The 19,376-nt window shown below is 36.5% G+C and overlaps 1 protein-coding gene across 2 annotated transcripts in view; it reads right to left on the reverse strand.

Annotated features, from left to right (window-relative positions):
* MARCHF5 (membrane associated ring-CH-type finger 5) overlaps positions 1-19,376 on the reverse strand; it is a 51,891-nt gene that overhangs the window by 28,478 nt on the left and 4,037 nt on the right. For both annotated transcript variants that reach the window (XM_001502623.6, XM_014733058.3), the window contains exon 2: positions 4,454-4,656. In XM_001502623.6, coding sequence (XP_001502673.1) covers positions 4,454-4,656 — 203 coding nt within the window. The remainder of the gene's footprint in view (positions 1-4,453; positions 4,657-19,376) is intronic.

The raw sequence follows: 19,376 nt of genomic DNA on the forward strand, positions 1-19,376 counted from the left end.
TGAACCAGCAAAACCCTGGGCCACTGAAGCAGAGCACGTGAACTTAACCACTTGGCCACAGGGACAGCCCCAAGAAAGACATTTTATAATGGTAAAAGGGACAATCCATCAGGAAAATGCATATATGGACCTAACAACAGAGCCCAAAATAAGTGAAGCAAAAATGGACAGAACTGGAGAAATAGAAAATTCAATAGTATTTGAAGACTTCAATATCCCACTTTCAATGAAGGATAGGTAAAAGATCAACAAGGAAATAGAAGACTTGAGAATACTATGAGCCAACTAGATATTTGTAGAACACTCCACCTAACAACAGAACACATTCTTCTCAAGTGTACATGGAACATTCACCAGCATAAGCCATGTTAGGCCATAAAACAAGCCTTAACACATTTAAAAGGACAGACATAAAGCATGTTCTTTGATCAATCAAACTATCCTCAGCTGGTATTCCCTTTATGTTTTAAAGCAATGTTTCTTAAATTTAATGTGCACAGAAATTAACTAATAATCTCATGAAAATGCAGATTAATTAAAAACTAGGGGTGGGTGGGAGAAGGGGCTGAGGTTCTTCATTCCTAACGGCTCTTAGATGATACCAATGTCAATTGGTCCTCAGACCACAATTTCAGTAGTTTTTAAGTAGCAGCATATATACAATTGGCCCAACTCACTAGAAGAAAGAAGAAAGCAAACCCTAGGATGGGTAGCAAATAGTGAAAGGAATGAAAGTCCGATGAGTCCTCTTAAGTTTTTCATAACTTAGCACAATATATTTCCTACCAAGAATCAACAATATACACTTGCTGCCACCCCTCCATTCTGACCACTACTAACAGAAAAGATGTAGACCTGGCCCGCTAGCCAGCCAGCCACAGGCTAAATCCATATGAAAATGTTTTTTTAATACCTGCTACAGAGAGATCATCCTATAGAATGTTAACCATCACCTCTCCTTCTCTGCATCTTTTTTTTTTTTTTTTTGAAGATTGGCACCTGCGCTAACAACTGTTGCCAATCTTTTTTTTTTTGCTTTTTCTCCCAAATCCCCCCAGTACATTGTTGGATATTTTAGTTGTGGGTCCTTCTAGTTGTGGCATGTGGGACGCTGCCTCAGCATGGCCTGATGAGCAGTGCCATGTCCGTGCCCAGGATCCGAACCGGCGAAACCCTGGGCCACCGAAGCAGAGCACACGAACTTAACCACTTGGCCATAGGGCCGGCTCGTTTGCATCTTTTCTCTTGTCTTTTATTCCTTCTTCTAGTCAGTGTTTCTCCAGTGCCATGTGGGGACCAATGGTGGTCCCTGGCAATCTATTAACTATACAGACAATATGATGAAAAAATGATAAAAGTTTTGATTACAAACATTTCACAAATTTGAAAAGTAAGATTAATGATGACTTTCAAGGAAATTCTTTTAGGTTTTTAATTGTTATGTTTCAAGGGTCATATATGCTCTACAAGGATAGTCAAGAGGGGACTGCTTGTTTCAGCTAACAAACTCACATCATGTGAGTTGTTTACATTGCTTAAATACATATTTTATTGTTGTTACTATCATAATGTGTTAAATCCCAAATTTTGGAAAATGAATCAATGCCTCAAAAGTGTTCACTGAAGAGTGATAAAAACACAACTCAGAATGTCATAAATGATAAATAGGATATCTTAGAGTAAAAAGAGTATGATCTCAGAGAGAAGATAGCGTGATCTTAGAATAGGCTGTGATCAGTGAATTCGGAGTGATTAGTTTGCACTGGGAGACCTCATTGTTCCCACTGTACTATAATACATTATTAAACATGGATGAAACATTATAAAACAGGGCCAAGAAGCCACTGAAGCATTCATATAATTTCAAGCACTTCAGTAAACCAATCAAAGCCTGCATGATGAATTTTGTCACTGAAAACAAAGATTAAAACCTGCAGTCAAAGGAACTTCAACTTATTTTAACAAAAACAGGCATAACTACAGTTAGCTGCAAAATTAACGACAAATATGCTCAGAGAGAAACAAAACAATCTACTGGGCAAAATTTTATCATCAGATGACACTACTGAACATTGTATGTGTGGTATACAGTAAGGAAGAACAATTACTATCACAGACGTTTGCTCAAATATTTTGTTTTATGGCTGCATGAAACCATTAGAGTTCAGAATACGAATCAACTCTTGGCACATACATAATATGTAAATCAAGAAGTATAGGCAACTTTTAATTCTGATTATCAATGAACACATACTATAGAGAAGTGATTTTCTTTTAACCCACAATTATGTTTGAACCTTGACTTGAAAAGGTATATTGGAATCAGTATGGCCAAGAGCACTAGCCATGTGTGTAGCAAGGAAGTGTATGGCACCTGAAAGCCAATTCATGCATGGTTTCATTTACAGACAACAGCTGGCATTTGACAATAAGCCTGCTATTCTTGAGTCAGTGTTAAAACTAAATGGAAAATTACAAATATCACTCAAACTACAGCCCCTCTGCAGGTATCTTCAGCATGTTATGTCAAGAAAGAAGAAGCAAATACAAGACTCTGCTTTTCTATTTTGTCAGGAATTAAGATGCTAACAAAAACTATTCAAATGGAGGATATAATTTTTTTTCCCTAACACCAACAAGGTCAGTAAAAAATTTCTACGATTATCTGTGGCTTACTCAAGTGGCAGGTCTCTATGACATACAGTATATTGAATAACTTGAACCTGTCATTTGAGGGTGAAGTAAGTAACAATCCTTAAGGATAAAATACGAAGACCAAATTATGATACAAATGGGTTAACCAAAGAGTTTGACTTTTCCAACATCTAGCCATTTTCTTTCCTTGCTGTAGAAAGAAATCAATGTCTTATTATTAGGTATACTTAAAAATCACAATTACCACTCTAGACCTAAAAACATATTTCCTAGACTTGAATACAACCAAAACAACAGATTTACCCACTGCCATCTTCCAAACTGAAATATTCAACTGTTGAGTGCCATATATTTGTCAACTGAGCGCCTCACTGAACACTGTATGTAGTTTTCAATGAGAATTCTTGCAATAATTACTGTATCCATCCATCTAAATATCTAAAACATCTAAAAGAATCATCCTATATCTGCTGCTATTCCCAACAACCTGTAGTTGAAAAGTGGGGTTATCTTACTTAATAGAACTAAAGAGTAGGAAAAGAAACAGTTAAATACGAAAACTTAACTTTGACTTTAGTAAGCCAGATATCATTGTGGTGAAAGATTGCAGCAAAATAATCACTTCTCCTGATGTTTAAATTATTTTAATACTGTTTTGATATTATAACAAAAAAATTCTGGATTACTGTTTTGTGTTTATCTAAAATCAGTGGTATGCATGAGGACCCATCATGTGATCCACAAATTCTAAATGACAAACACTACTTTCTCTACTACACTACTTTCCCTTCATAGGAAGCTATCATTTCTTTGTACGCATCATGATAAAGAAATAGAGACAACCATGGAAATTTTGTTTGCCCTTATTATTACTCTTCTCGCATTAGAAAAGCAATTCATTATCTGCATTTATGTTGCCTCACTGAAAGAAAAATGAGTCTGATTTCAATATATAACACCCAGAAAAAAACATATCTAATAATTAATTCCAATGTCTCCTTGAACACTACTCTGCCCTGTCACGAAAGTCATCCTTTCCTTCTAACCTTTCCAGAACTCAAACTGCCTTTATACATCTCTTGATTACAGCCAATGGGGATAGTAAAGATGTTTAACAACTGGCACGGCATAAACACCAAAGAGAACGACACCAGTTCATAATCACATGGCTGTAATGGAACATGCTAACTAAATATCACCCTTAGTTACAGCCTCCTTTAAATAGTCTGCTGTACTTTTTTCAATGCTAGTCCCATTCTCAAAGACCTTTGTTATTCCTTGCCTGCCAATTTGCAAAAAAAGGAAAGCAGTTTTCATGAAAGACAACCACATAAATGGGATTCCAAAGATGAGCTTAATGATGACTTTTATTCAATCTTTAATTTTCCTACTTTTATTCCTTAATAGAAGAATTAAGGCTAAGTATTAGGAAGTACATACTACTATTTTCTTTCTTCTACACCAATGGTCTCCAGAGGATGAGGCTCTTTAGTCAGCTTTTTATTATAGCTTTGTTATTTGATTTTATCCACAGTTAGACGTCCAAGTTCTTTATCCACTCAACCAAATAAAAACACATTTAATACACAGACAAATGGATGGATTTGGGGATATATTAAGGATAATATAAACTATTAGCAAAACAAAAAAATGTCAGACATTTAGAGGAAACAACAGAAAGGGAACAGAGAAATTCACAAAAAGCAAAGAGATGGGTCACTTTAAAATAAACCTGAGATCATAGGATTATATACAATAACATCACATACATCTGTGCTGTTTTTAAGGATCTTCTTACCCAACTTTGGAAAAACTATTAAGTATTCAGCATTGCATTGAGGACACGCCACTCTGGCTGTACTGTTTCCTCTTTGCTTTTCATCCACCCAGCGCTGCAGACAAGCCTGGTGAACCCATTTTGTAGATCCTCTGCACCTGCATGGTCTCACCCATTCAGCTGTTCTATCATCTTCATCAGTGGCAAAACACACCCAGCAACTTCTGTAAATTAAAAAAGAAAATAATGATATTATCTTTAAGACCTCACCCTTGGCTCCACTGTGGCCCTCACTTAATGGATGAGCCTAGTATGAATAATTATAGAACCTCTATTCTACACTAAAAGATTGAGGAGACAAAACAACTAATACATTTCCAGTACAGTAGTTTCTTCTTTTTCTGTTTTTCCTTGTATTCTTCTGTGGAATCTTATTCTCTGAATTTTGTTTTTATGTCATTTCCTCCATCTTTCTAGCAATTCTTCACCTTCTCTAATGAACCAGAGTCTCAAGAGACAAGCTTCAAGCTGCTTTTGTTTTATAAGACCCAAGAATTCTTTGAGGAGTGGTTAGCACAGGAATGTGTGAAATTCAGTATATTCTCCATTTCAATAACACTAACTTCTTAACCTCTTGAATTTGGAAAACTCAAGTACTACACAAGTGATTTCACATACGGTCCCATTCAATTTTCAACTAAGGGAAAAAACACACCCGTTTCTGTTCCTGGCAAAGCATAACTATAAGAAGAAAGATTATTAAATTTTTCTAAAAAAAGAGCACAAAGGGAAGAAGACATTAGGATAAACTGTTTTAGGATAGAGATATGAAAAATTTGGGCCTACTTGTTTCCGTTATAGGTATGACTGGTTTTCCCTTTTCTGGGGAATTAAATTACATTTATTATATTTCAAATCTAAAAGTCTCAAGTCTGGGATGCTTATATTAACAAAACTCAAAATCCTAACGAGATGGTTAATTTTAAAACATCTTCCCATTTTGCTTTTAAAAGTACTTCATGAAGTCTAATTCTTGTGGAATTAGGTTGCAGTTCCTTATTTTTTTCTCCCAATTAACATAAGTTTTGACATCTATTTCCATTAAAGCAAATACAATTTGATTCAATGAGACCATTCATTCCTCCCCCCATTACAGTTTGTACAATTGGAAACAACTGCTAATTAAAGCTTGTTATCTATTGTGCATTTTCCTTTTAATTAGATAAGTGCCTTCTGTCAGAACTACTAGCTTAACTATGCTCAGTGAGAAAGACTATACAGTCAGCTACTATGGGTGGGTGCGGGGGGGGGCCCCCGAGGCGGGAGGGGGGCGCTTTCCCAGTCCTTGTAGAACAACAAGAATTTTACTTGTGTGATCCAATTAAAATTTTTAAGTTAGAACAGGGAAAAAAACTGAACTGAATCCATGGCAACAATATCCAAAATTGTGATCTCACTCAGCTTTCAAATTCAGTCATGTTTCATACAACCTAGGTAAAAATGGGAGGTAGGTAGTGTTTGTTTAGCATGCTGACCCTGTGACCCACCTCAGCCAAGCTGTCTGGGCCCACTGTCTTATGATTACCTAAAAATGCCACCTCCTCCTCCTTCTTCTTTTTAAAAATTTTATTGTGGTAAAATATACATAACATAAAATTTATTACTTTAACCATTTTTTAAGAGTATAATTCAGTAGCATTAAGTACATTCACATTGTTGTGCAACCATCACCACTATCTGTGGTTTGACTGGGTTTTAACCTAGAATTTTTGCATAAAATTTCAATTGCCAAGTATAGAGCAAATAGATCGGTTAATTGAGGTATTAGTATACATTTTCCCTACAACTGAGGTGCTTTTGTAAATATATTTATATATCTCTGGGAAATGAGATGCACTATTTTGGTAAAAAAAATATAGGCAGTATCTGGAAACTTTCTAAGTTCTTGTAAGTTTTTCATTTCAACAATGGAACACATATGCAGCTAAGTACAGCTAGACAAGCACAATTAATTAGTATTAAGGTGAATCAAATTTTAAATTAAGCCAATCTCAGTCATCAGGAAAAAAATAAAATGTAAAAATATATCTACTCCGAACAGCCTTAATACTAGGTTGAGCCAAATGAAATTGCATATATTTTTCTGTTTTGGTCTGTTTTGGACCTACATAAATGGCAATTTCATATTCTGATCTAAAGGGAATACTTATATAGCTATATTCCTCATAAATTCTAGATAAATGTAAGTTCATTTATTCCCAATGTTTTATCATGAAAAATTTCTCTCAAAAAATGTTTAAAAACTGTTCAGTGAATACCCATATTCCCAACATCTAGACTCTACAATTCTTATTTTGCTATATATGTGCATCACCATATATTCATTCATCAATCCTCTTATTTTTTGATGCATTTCAAAGTTGCAGTTATCAGTATACTTCACCCCTAAATACTTTTACAGTTTCACTTTTTGGAAGGTACTCAACTGACATTTAAAGCAGGCACTTTCAGACTTTTTCTAATTTCACAACTATGGTAGATAAGATAGTTGAACAATGAAATACAGTGGAAACTTATTAGGAGTTAAGTCTAATTAGAAGTGTTAATACAAATAACCTTGTTTTTCTTGTTTGATTCATAGTGATAATACACGGCTTACAAATTTGGATTTTGAAGCTAATGCTCATTAGAGATTAGCTGAAATTATCTTGCAGAGGAGATATTAAGAAAACTTATTGTTATCAATATTCTCAAAAAATTTGCCTGATTTTTAGAATCTACCAATTTACCACATCCATTCTGTATTTATTCCAGTTGTTAAGCAGTAAATCTGTTGATGGTCATTTGAGATCAAATGGTATTGCTCACAATATGTAAACTTCTAATAACACCACCAAATTACTTCATCTAAAAATTATAGTTTAGGTACAAAGAAATATGAAATGGAAATTTCTAACTATTTTAATAATAATACAAATCAAGCAAGCAACTGAAAATTATAGAAATTGCCAGCAACATTTACTGAGCATTACTGGTTCCATGTAGTAGCACAAACAAAATAAATGGAAGACTGTATCCATCTGGAAGACGCTATAATTTAATCGGGGCTACGTCCAGTAGATAGAAGAGATTTGTTTTAAGGTTCCAGTGAAATTACCATAGGTACATCCATTTTAAGAAGAATGAACAAAGGATCAATTTGGATAGACCAGAGAAGGCTTCAGGGAGCAGCGATAGTAGAAATCAGCAGAGGTAGGGACAAGTGATTTTATTACAGAGATTCTCAGAACAAAGCTCCCTGGACCAGTAGCTTCAGGATCACATGGGAACCTAGTAAATTCTCTGGTTCCACCCCAGACTTAGTGAATCAAAAACTCTGGAGGAGAAGGACCTAGAAATCTTGTGTTTTAACAAGCTCTCAAGGCGATCCCAGGTTTGAGATCTGCTTGATCTCAAGTTGAGAAAACTAAAGTTTGAGAACTGCTGGTGTAAAAAAATGGCAGGTTAAAAAAAAGCAAAGAGATTAGAGAAAGCAAAGTGTATGAAAAAGATAATTACTGGATTTTTTAAGTTAGAAACAATTGCTTTTGATGACTAAATATTTTTAATATAAATAACAGTACAGAAAATGTTAAGTTCTAAAGAATTTATTAACTGATTTACTACCTTACTAGGTATATGAGTTTAATCTACCTAATATGGAAAGAACATTAGTCCAAGAAATAAGGGCCAGGCACATGGGAAATTAGCTTAAAGTATACAAAAAATGGTTACATGTTCTTAGGCAAACAGCCTATAAGACAGTTATTAGTCTTCGGGGCTGGAAAAAAGGAGGGTAGGAAATGAAATATGTATACAAATCCTTTCTTTCCTCATTTAAAAAAAAAATTCTGATAGACTAATCAGGAACATCACCTGAGAAGGTCTTAAAATTATGCTTTCCCTCTGTGCTTCCCCATACCATACTCTCTCCTTGATGCAATCTATTTCAGCTATTTATTCCCCAATTTCCCACCTCCCTCCATTTAAGGAGGAGAAAACAGGAGTTTCAAAATGATGGGTTTAAGGTTTCTCAAGATCTTAGAATGGAGGGGAGAGTAGAAACTTGCAGTTTAAGGTACAGCTTGATTTTTCCTCTTTTTTAAGGGACAAAAACAGTATCCCATACTTTCTATGGAAAACTCTTCCCTCCATCAGCCATGTATATGGTTTTAGGCCGTTATTTCTCTACCATCCCCAGCGCCAGAAAGAGTAATTTTTAGACTGGTTTAAGAGAGTATCTCCCCTCCTACTGCCCGCCCCTGATTACAGTGATTGGTAGGCTGGGCCCTAAAGCTGGTTGTATCAGAATGAACCTCAGAATTTTTGCTGGGACAGTTGATATACAGACTTTCTCTTTTCTACAGGGCTTAAAAGGCAGGGAAGCATAAGGCTAAATGAGGGTGTGAGGCAATTGCTGTCATGAGAGCTACCACGTGGAGCCTAAAGAACCAAGAGGAAGCTGAAAGATGAAAACTGATGGCTTTGTTTGAGACATGGATCAAGCTGTGCTCAAAGCTAAATATACTCTTGCATGGTTCACTTATATAAACCCATAGATTTTTTTTTTTAGCTTAACCAGTTTGGATCAGATTCCCCATCATGTGCAACCCAAACAATACTGATACAGAGTGTGAGGAATTGGATATAAGGGATGGCCCCAGAACAATCATATGATGTAAACTCTCAACAGCTTTTATAAGTACACACAGTATTTTTTGTTAACAGCTTTGTTTCCTACTGACTGGAACTTGAGCAGAAAAGACTTAACTAAACTTAATTCCCTCTACAAGTACTTTGAATCTTGAAAGCTGTTCTATTTCTCACACTGGGGAAAATATGCTCTTGATTCTGCTATCAGATCAGGTAATTTCTTAGGTAAAAAACAGCCAAGGAAGATAAAACCAAACATTTTGAAATTAAAAATTTTTTACTGATAATGCCATAATATTTGCATTTCAAGGTCAACATAACATAATTCTACTTTAATTCAAGTTATTACATATTTTAATGTTATAATTTATGGGATGGCAATTTGAATACCCTTAAAAGGTGAGAATAATTGGCTATTTTTCATTGCAAAGGACAAAGTAAAAAACCTTTCAAAGTTCACACCCAAGAGGTTGAAATTTCTGATCAAACTAAGAGTTTCTCTTTAAGTCATCTCCAGGGGCCGGCCCGGGGGCGCAGCAGTTAAGTTTGCACGTTCCACTTCTCGGCGGCCTGGGGTTCACCAGTTCAGATCCCGGGTGCAGACATGGCACCGCTTGGCAGGCCATGCTGTGGTAGGCGTCCCACATATAAAGCAGAGGAAGATGGGCACGGGTGTTAGCTCAGGGCCAGGCTTCCTCAGCAAAAAAGAGAAGGACTGGCAGTAGTTAGCTCAGGGCTAATCTTCCTCAAAAAAAAAAGGTCATCTCCATCCCCTCATTCTCTTCAATCCTCCAATCTCTCAAAAAGCAGTGCTCAGCGTGATGCCCAAGCATCACCTGAGAACTTGCTAGAAATGTAAATTCTCAGGTCCCACCCCAGACCTACAGAATCAGAAACTCCGCAAGTGGGACCTGACGTGACATTTAAAAATTTTATTTATTTTTAATTTCTTGTTTATTATTTTTCTTTTTTATTGTGTAAAATACATATAAAAATGGTTAAGATGGTAAATTTAAGTGTATAATGCAGTGGTTTTAAATACAGTCACACTGTCGTGCACCCATAGCCACTACCCATCCCCATAACTCTTCTATCTTGTAAAACTGAAACTTTATAACTGTTAAACAACTCCCCATTCTCTGCGCCCCCAGCCCCTGACAACCAGTATTATACTTTCTGTCTTCATGATTTTAACTACTATAAATACCTCATATAAGTGGAATCATCTAGTGTTTGTCTTTTGGTGGCTGGCTTATTTCACTTAACAATGTCCTCAAGTTTCATCCACATTGTAGCATACCGCAAAATATCCTTTCTTTTTAAGGCTGAATAATATTCCATTGTATGTAGATATGACATTTTGCTTATCCATCCATTGGTCGATAGACACATGGGTTGCTTCCATGTTTTTAGCTGTTACGAATAATGATGCTATGGGTGTAAGGATATCTCTTTAAGACCTTGCTTTCAATTCTTTTGGGTATATACCCAGAAGGGGAATTGCTGGCTCATATGGTAATTATATTTTTAATTTTTTGAGGAACCACTGACATAGTATTTTAACAAGTCCTTCAAGTGGTCAAGATACTTAAAGTTTGAGAATCTCTGCTCTAGCCACTCTTCTTTCCATTTTCCTTATTTCTTCCCTTTTTAAGTCTCCTCAACTCACCACAATACAGAAATGAAATTTCATTTAACACTCAATGTAAACATTTTTAAATTATTTGGTTTTTAATTTAAACAGTAAGTAAAATGAAGATCCCAAATTTGGGGAAAAGATTATGCAAGTTCAGGATATTTTAACTGGTTAAGGAACCTGGGTTCTGGAGCCAGATTGCCTGAGTTCAAATTCCTGCTCACCACTTATTCTAGGTTTAATGACAGTATCTCTTTCAGAGTTGTAATGCAGAGGTTCTTAATCTGGGGTCCATGAAAAATTTATGGGGGTTGGTAAATTTGGATGGGGAAAAAAATTACAACTTTACTTTTGCTAACTTCTAAATAAAATTTAAATTTCCTTCAATGATGAACGTAAGCAAACCATAGTAATATTAGCAGTACAGCAATTAGAACTTAGTGCAGCGACCAGAAATTTTCATATTACTTTACAGCTGTACAGATCCTAAAATAACATTGAGCTCACTGCTAATTTGAAATTAGTTATCAGACCAACCAACAGACCTTGTATTTTAATGTGTTAAAGCTCATACTACTATGTCACATTTTTAATTTTTTTTCTTGAGGAAGATTAGCCCTAAGCTAACATCTGCTGCCAATCCTCCTCTTCTTGCCGAGGAAGACTGGCCCTGAGCTAACATCCGTGCCCATCTTCCTCCACTTTATATGTGGGACACCTACCACAGCACGGCTTGCCAAGCAGTGCCATGTCCGTACCTGGGATCCAAACCGGCAAACCCCAGGCCACCGAAGCAGAACGTGCAAATTTAACTCCTGTGCCACTGGGCCGGCCCCAGATTTTTAATATTTTGATAGTTGTATTTCAACCTAATTGGTTTCACTTCTGATCCTATATATATATATATATTTTTACTCTTTCAAAACATTCTGAGAAGAAACCCATAGGCTTAACCAGACTGCTAAAGGAGTTCTTGGCGTAAAAAAGATTTTATGTTAAGATCCCCTATTGCAGAGGATTTAAACACGTAATCATGAAACTATTTAAGAACTGTCTGGCACATATGTAACCACCAAATGAACACTAGTAATAAGGGCATTGATAAAGATGAGAAGGATGGTGTCAACTTTACATCTACGCCTAGATTTTATGGATGCAGTTTCTTACCTAAATTAGCACATGAAGCAATTCTGCTTGGCACCCTGGTATTCAGTGGAAAAAGTCCTGGATTCCTAAGCAACTCCCAATTTTTCAATAGGACCCTATCACTGCTTAAGATATTCATTCAAATCCTCTCACTTCATTTTCTTCTACCCTTCTTTCCCTTCCAGTAGCTTTTCTAAATGCCCCTTTTTGCTGATATACACATTCACTATGTACTTTCACATCTTCCCACTAGCCAAGTTGGGGATGTTAGTTTACAAAGTAAAGGGAGATTTGGGAATTATGATGACTGGTTCAGAGATCAAAGAATAAATCACTATTATAATATGAAGACAAGAAAAAAGAACTAAACTGGACAAATCTAAAGAATATTACTCATTCCTTAAAACAAATGTATAGCCTTACTGATACTAGTAATATCACTAATCTGTATGTATACCATGCCACTCTTTATAAAAGATCAGTCATTTAATTCTACATGATTTTAAAATTGTAACTTTTTTCCAGTTATATATCCTTCCTAACAGTAAAATTTGTAAACAGTTCAAGGACTACATGGCTAGTTTGCCTGAAATGTAAGATTACTTAAGATTTCCTCCTAAATCAACTTCAGTACATTCATTATTTGACACCACAAGGAACTAGATTTAAGGAAATTGCAGTCTACTTAAGGAACAAATATTTGCACAGAAGGATCACATAAAAACTACCAGAAAAAACATTAAGTGTTGGGGCCAGCCTGGTGGTGCAGCAGTTGGGTGCGCACGTTCCACTTTGGCGGCCCAGGGTTCGCCGGTTCGGATCCCGGGTGCGGACATGGCACCGCTTGGCAAGCCACCATATATGTGGTGGGCACCCCACATATAAAGTAGAGGAAGACAGGCATGGATGTTAGCTCAGGGCTGGTCTTCCTTAGCAAAAAGAGGAGGACTGGAAGCAGTTAGCTCAGGGCTAACCTTCCTCAAAAACAAAAACATTAAGTGCAAAAACAAAATGTTAGAGACCATAAGTAATTCAGAAATGTGATAATGACAGTGAAAACCAGGGTGAAACAGCTGCAAAGGTTTCATGAAAAGGAGAGAATTACAGATGAGGACTCAAATTGGATTGAGGAATGAAAAGAATAGGGTATTTGAAGTAAGAAAAACAGCATAAACAAGCTTAGAGATGGAAATGAGCATACATGGACAATGAGAAGACCAACCTGGTTGGAGTAGAAAGGTTTTAAGATAAAGCTAGATATTACACACCAGTTGGGAGAGGATGCATGACAAAGATAACCTCACTTCACAGGGTTCATTTGTGACTCATCTACTGTTTATATGATTATCTAAATTAATTATTTAAAAAGGGTGTGGCAAAAAAAGAAAGGAAACTTTACTTATCAATAAAATAGTTTCTCACTGGCACATAAATTATCTAAGCAACACAGGTATGGTTATCTAGTAAAACAGTAAATTCTATCTTTGCAGACTCAAAGTGCAGGTGTTTATCTTGGATTTAGAAAATTCTGGGAAATCATAGGCTCCTGCCTTCTAAGTCACTTTTAGGAAAACTGGAACATAGCTGAATAGAATTCCAGGATACAGGAGAGAGCAATGAAACAAACCTTAAATTGCTGCTGTTGTATTATATATGGTGCCTGAACAATGTATTTGCATGACTGTTTTAAGGAAAGAGAACAAGGACTCTTTAACTCAGAACATGCTTAGAGATCCATACTCTGGTTAACGCAAGGAAGGCCCCCTTTAACAACAGAAGAAACTGCACACTGGTTGCTTTGTCTCAGGATTAAAGTGTCACATCTCACGTATTCTGAACAGGAACCATACCATCAAGAATACTAAAAATCCCTTTACATGTCTGTTCACCCAAATGGAATGGAAGTTAAAGTATCTAGATTCATCAAAGAGATATAACCACAATCATGACACATTATCAAAGGGCAAAGCCGAAGGGAAACATACCACAATGAACGTAATCATTTATTGAGCATACATTCATGTCATGCCCTTTGTCTCTAATCTTCATAAACTCTGCAAGCATAATTATTTCCATCATAAATAAATACGCAAACAAAAGCCCAGGGAGATTAAATAATCTGCCCAAGTCCTCAGTTAAGTAGAGACGCATGGATGTCTCAACTCCGAAACATTGGCTTTTTACACTGTACCATGCTGCCATCTGTACAGTGTATTCTCAGAAAATTTTCCATTTCTTAGGAAGTTATAGCCAGTACAAGAAATTATGTTTCTTTTCTTTTTTTAGATTGGCACCTGAGCTAACAACTGTTGCCAATCTTTTTTTCGCTTTTTCTCCCCAAAGCCCCCCAGTACATAGTTGTATATTTTAGTTGTGGGTCCTTCTAGTTATAGCATGTGGGACACCACCTCAGCGTGGCCTTAAGAGCAGTGCGATGTGCACAACCAGAATCCGAACCATCGAAACCCTGGGCTGCTGAAGCAGAGTGCGCGAACTTAACCACTCGGCCATGGGGCCGGCCCATGTTTCATTTCTGATAGGGTACTTTTAAGCAGCCATAAGGAGCTTTCACCAAAAATCTAAACCCTTTCTAGTCTACTCCAAGGTGCTAAATATTATCATCTCTCATTTTATGAACTACAGCATGTAAAGAGTTGGAGGCACGCATGTTTGGTATGTAAAGAATTGCTACATGAATCTAGAGAAGAGGCGAAAAATATTTCAGGCTGAAATGGTCAGAAAAGCTTTATAAATGAGGCAGAATCTAAAGTGGGTCTTGAAGAATGGGTAGAATTTTGAAAGATGATGCTGAAAAGAACACCTTGTGTTCAGAGGACAGTGCACAAATCAGCTTGGCCTGGGCAAAAGACATGTACTTATACTGTACTCATTCTTAAAGAGAAGAAAAGTTTTAAAAATGTAGTTGGGTACCAGCCATATACGGTATTCAGTGTCTTAAATATTAACAGGGAGTACAATAAATGTGATAGTTGTGGGTCTTCAAGGCCAGGCTAAAGAATTTGAACTTAAGCTTAATAAGCAGTAAGAAAATACAGAAGGTTTTGATAAAACTAGAAGAAAATATAAGCAGTACACTCTTTGACATCGGTCTTAGCAGCATATTTTTTGAAGGCCATGTCTACTCAGACATGGGAAACAAAAGAGAAAATAAACAAATGGGACTACACCAAACTAAAGAACTTCTGCAAGGCAAAGAAAACCAGGAACAAAATGAAAAGACAACCCACCAACTGGGAGAAAATATTTGCAAATCTTATATCCGACAAGGGTCAATTTCCAAAATACATAAAGAACTCATACAACTCAACAACAACAAAAAAATCAACCCAATCAAAAAATGGGCAGAGGAGGAGCCTGCCTGGTGGCCTAGTGGTTAAGTTTGCATGCTCCCCTTTGGTGGCCTGGGGTTCGCCAGTTTGGATCCCAGGCATGGACCTACACACTTCTTATCAAGCCGTGTTATGGCAGGTGTCCCACATATAAAACAGAAGAAGATGGGCACAGATGTTAGCTCAGGGCCAATCTTCCTAAAAAAAAAAAAAAAGAAGAAGAAGGGCCAAGGATATGAACCAACGTCTTTTCAAAGAAGATATACAGATGGCCAACAGGCACATGAAAACATGTTCAACATTGCTAATTATTAGGGAAATGCAAATCAAAACTACAATGAGATATCACCTTGAGCCAGTCAGAATGGCTATAACTACCAAGACAAAAAATAACAAATATTGGAGAGGACATGGAGAAAAGGGAACCCTCATACACTGCTGGTGGGAATGCAAACTGGTACAGCCCTATGGAAAACAGTATGCAGATTTCTCAAAAAATTAAAAATAGAAATACCATATGTTCAGCAATCACACTACTGGGAATTCATCCAAAGAACTTGAAATCAATTAATTTAAAGAGATTTACGCACTCCTATATTCACTGCAGCATTATTCACAATAGCCAAGACATGGAAGCAACCTAAGTGCCCATCAACTGATGAATGGATAAAGAAGATGTGGTATATATATACATACATATATGTATAAAATGGAATACTACTCAGCCATAAAAAAAGACAAAATCATCCTATTTGCCACAACAAGGATGGACCTTGAGGGTATTATGTTAAGCAAAATAAGCCAGACAGAGAAAGACGAACACTGCATGATTTTACTCATATGCAGAAGAGAAACACATGGATAAAGAGAACAGATTAGTGAGGGAGGGGCTTGGAAGAAAGGGGTAAAGGGGCACATGTATATGGTGACGGATAAAAATTAGACCATTGGTGGTGAGCATGATGCAGTCTATACAGAAACTGATAAATAATAAAGTACACGTGAAATCACACAATGTTATAAACCATTATGACCTCAATAAAACTGAAAAGAAAAAAACAGAAGGTTTTGAGCAAATGAGACAATTTTTAAGATGGTGCTTCTGTAAGATTATTCTAAGCACTGATATGTTACAAAGAATGAAAAAGAAGACAACACAGTTCAACAGCATCTCCAATGCACTAGGCCCTTGCTGGGAAATGAGATAGGGAATCGTTCCTGTTCTCAATGAACTTCCAGTTGAATATACACAGTGGTTGTGGTAAAGGGTGTGTGTGGAAGGCACGGAGACATGGGATAGGCACATTAAAAAAATTACAATACAGTATAATATACCGTAATGAATGAATAAAAGTTTTAGGAAAGAGAGGAAGGAATACCTTACTCTGCCTGAAGGAGCTATGCAATGTTTCAAGGTGATATTTGAGCTAAATTCTAAAGATGGGTAAGAGCTACATGTTAAAAGGGAGGAAGTCATCCAAAGCAAAAATAAGATGAAAGAGCAGGATACATTCACATGACAATGAAGGGGAATGCAGAAGAGTATGGTTAAGGTAGGCTGGGGCTGGATTATATTAATAGTTCTAAATCCTTTCACTAGGGTCTTAACAGTTTAGATTTTATCCTATAAGCTATGCAGACAGCGACAGGTTTTAAAGCATGGAAATGACAGGATTATAATTCTGCCTTGGTCAATTTTGGCACCACTCTGTAAGTCAAACTGGAAGAGAAAAACTGGAGCCAGAGAAAGGATAATCTACAATATTTGATAAGTAAGTGGAGTTGGAGGAGAAAAAAGCAAAAAAAAAGGTGTAGATTTTATGGATGGTGGATTAGAAGAATGGTTCTATCAAAGACCAAAAATTGGGAAGTCAAGATAAGTAAAAGCCAGGGAAATACCAGTAGTTTAGTTTAGATAGGTTAAGGTGCTAGAAATACTGTGTACACACAAACGGAAATGCCCTCTGGGCAGTTAGAAATGACACACTAAAATGGGGAAAGAGGTCAGGAATAAAGAAACACATCTGAGAGTCACTCAAATAGAGGTGAAAGCAATAGTAAGTGGGTGCACTTTTCAGAGAAGAATGATGAGTGCTGAGGAATGAAGCATACTTAAGTGACTGAAGGGAGTAAAGGTAAGGTGATACACAAGAGGGTGAAAAAACCAAAAGATAGAGAAACAGTAGGGTATATAATAGAACATAGTTTCAAGAAGTTAGGGGGTGGTAGTCATGAGTTTAATCTTCATCACATATATTTCAAGGACATGAGGACCAAGCAAAAACATCATTCCATTTACTGATTAAGAAAGCATTGGTTATAAAACTTTTACGAGAAAACATAGGCAGTATGCTCTTTGCCAGTGGTCTTGGCAGCATCTTTTCGAATACTATGTCTCACCAGGCAAGGGAAACAAAAGGAAAAATAAACAAATGGGACTACATCAAACTAAAAAGCTCCTGCACAGCAAAGAAAACCATCAACAAAACGAAAAGACAACCTAAGAACTGGGAGAAGATATTTGCAAACTGTTTATCTGATAAGGGACTAATATCTAAAATATATAAAGAACTCATATATTTCAACAACAAAGAAACAAACAACCCAACTAAAAAATGGACAAAAGATCTGAACAGACATTTTTCCTAAGAAGATATACAGATGGCCAACAGGCACATGAAAAGATGTTCAATAGCACTAATTATTAGGGAAATGCAAATCAAAACTACAATGAGATATCACCTCAAGCCAGTCAGAATGACTATAATTAACAAGACAAGAAATAACAAATGTTAGGGGCTGGCCCCGTGGCTGAGTGGTTAAGTTTGTACGCTCTGCTTCAGCGGCCCAGATTTTCACCGGTTCAGATCCTGGGCACGGACATGGCACCGCTCATCAAGCTGTGCTGTGGCGGCATCCCGCATGCCACAGCTAGAAGGACCCACAACTGAAAATATACAACAATGTATGGGGGGGCTTTGGGGAGAGAAAGGAAAAAATAAAATCTTAAAAAAAAAAAAAGAAAGAAATTTTGGAGAGGATGTGAAGAGAAGGGAATTCTTATACACTGCTGGTAGGAATGTAAACTGGTGCAACCGCTATGGAAAACAGTATGGAGATTCCTCAAAAAATTAACAGAACTACCATATGATCCAGCTATTCCACTGCTGGGTGTAAGAACATGAAAAACTAACACATAAAGATATATGCACCCCTATGCTCACTGCAGCATTATTCACAATAAGCAAGACTTGGAAACAACCTAAGTGCCCATCAAAGGATGAGTGGATAAAGAAGACGTGGTATACATACACAGTAGAACACTATTCAGCTATAAAAAAAGATGAAATCTTGCCATGTCTGATAGGATGGATGGATCCTGAGGGTATTTTGCTAAGCGAAAAAAGACAGATGGAGAAAGTCGAATCCTATGATCTCACCCATAAGTAGAAGAGAAAAGCAACAACAACAAACAAACACATAGATATAGAGATTAGATTGATGGTTACCAGAGGAGAAGTGGGGAGGGAGGAGGGCGAAAGGGGTGACAGGGCACATGTATATGGTGACAGACAATGCATATATTAGTCTTTGGGTGGTGAACACAATGTAGTCTACACAGAAATTGAAATATAATGATGTACACCTGAAATTATATAATGTTACAAACCAATGTTACCTCAGTAAAACAAAAATTGTAAAAGAAATGCAAAAAAAAAAAAGTATTGGTGACCTTCAGCATATCTTTAGTAGAGCTAAGGACAAGAAAGGGGAATGAAAGTCAAATTATAAGGAGAGATAATAAAGAGAAAATAAGAACCTAAATGTCATGAACAGGGGAATGGATTAAGAAAAAACAGAGTGGTATGGTAACACAATGGATATTTTATAAATATATATTCTCTTTAATTGCTATATGTCACAGAATTCAAGACAGTATTAAAAAGCAAATTGTAGATTGATATATTTAAATTTTAGAAACAAAAACAAAACTACAAATTATATATGGTATATATAAAAGCATTAAACGAAGAAGACTGGAAGAATACAAACCCATTTACGACAGTGGAGTGGGGATAGAGAGAAGATGATGGAACTGGGGCTTTAGCTATAATGTTTC

Source organism: Equus caballus, chromosome 1 (genome assembly GCF_041296265.1).
Source record: "Equus caballus isolate H_3958 breed thoroughbred chromosome 1, TB-T2T, whole genome shotgun sequence".
Classification (NCBI taxonomy): Eukaryota; Metazoa; Chordata; class Mammalia; order Perissodactyla; family Equidae; genus Equus; species Equus caballus.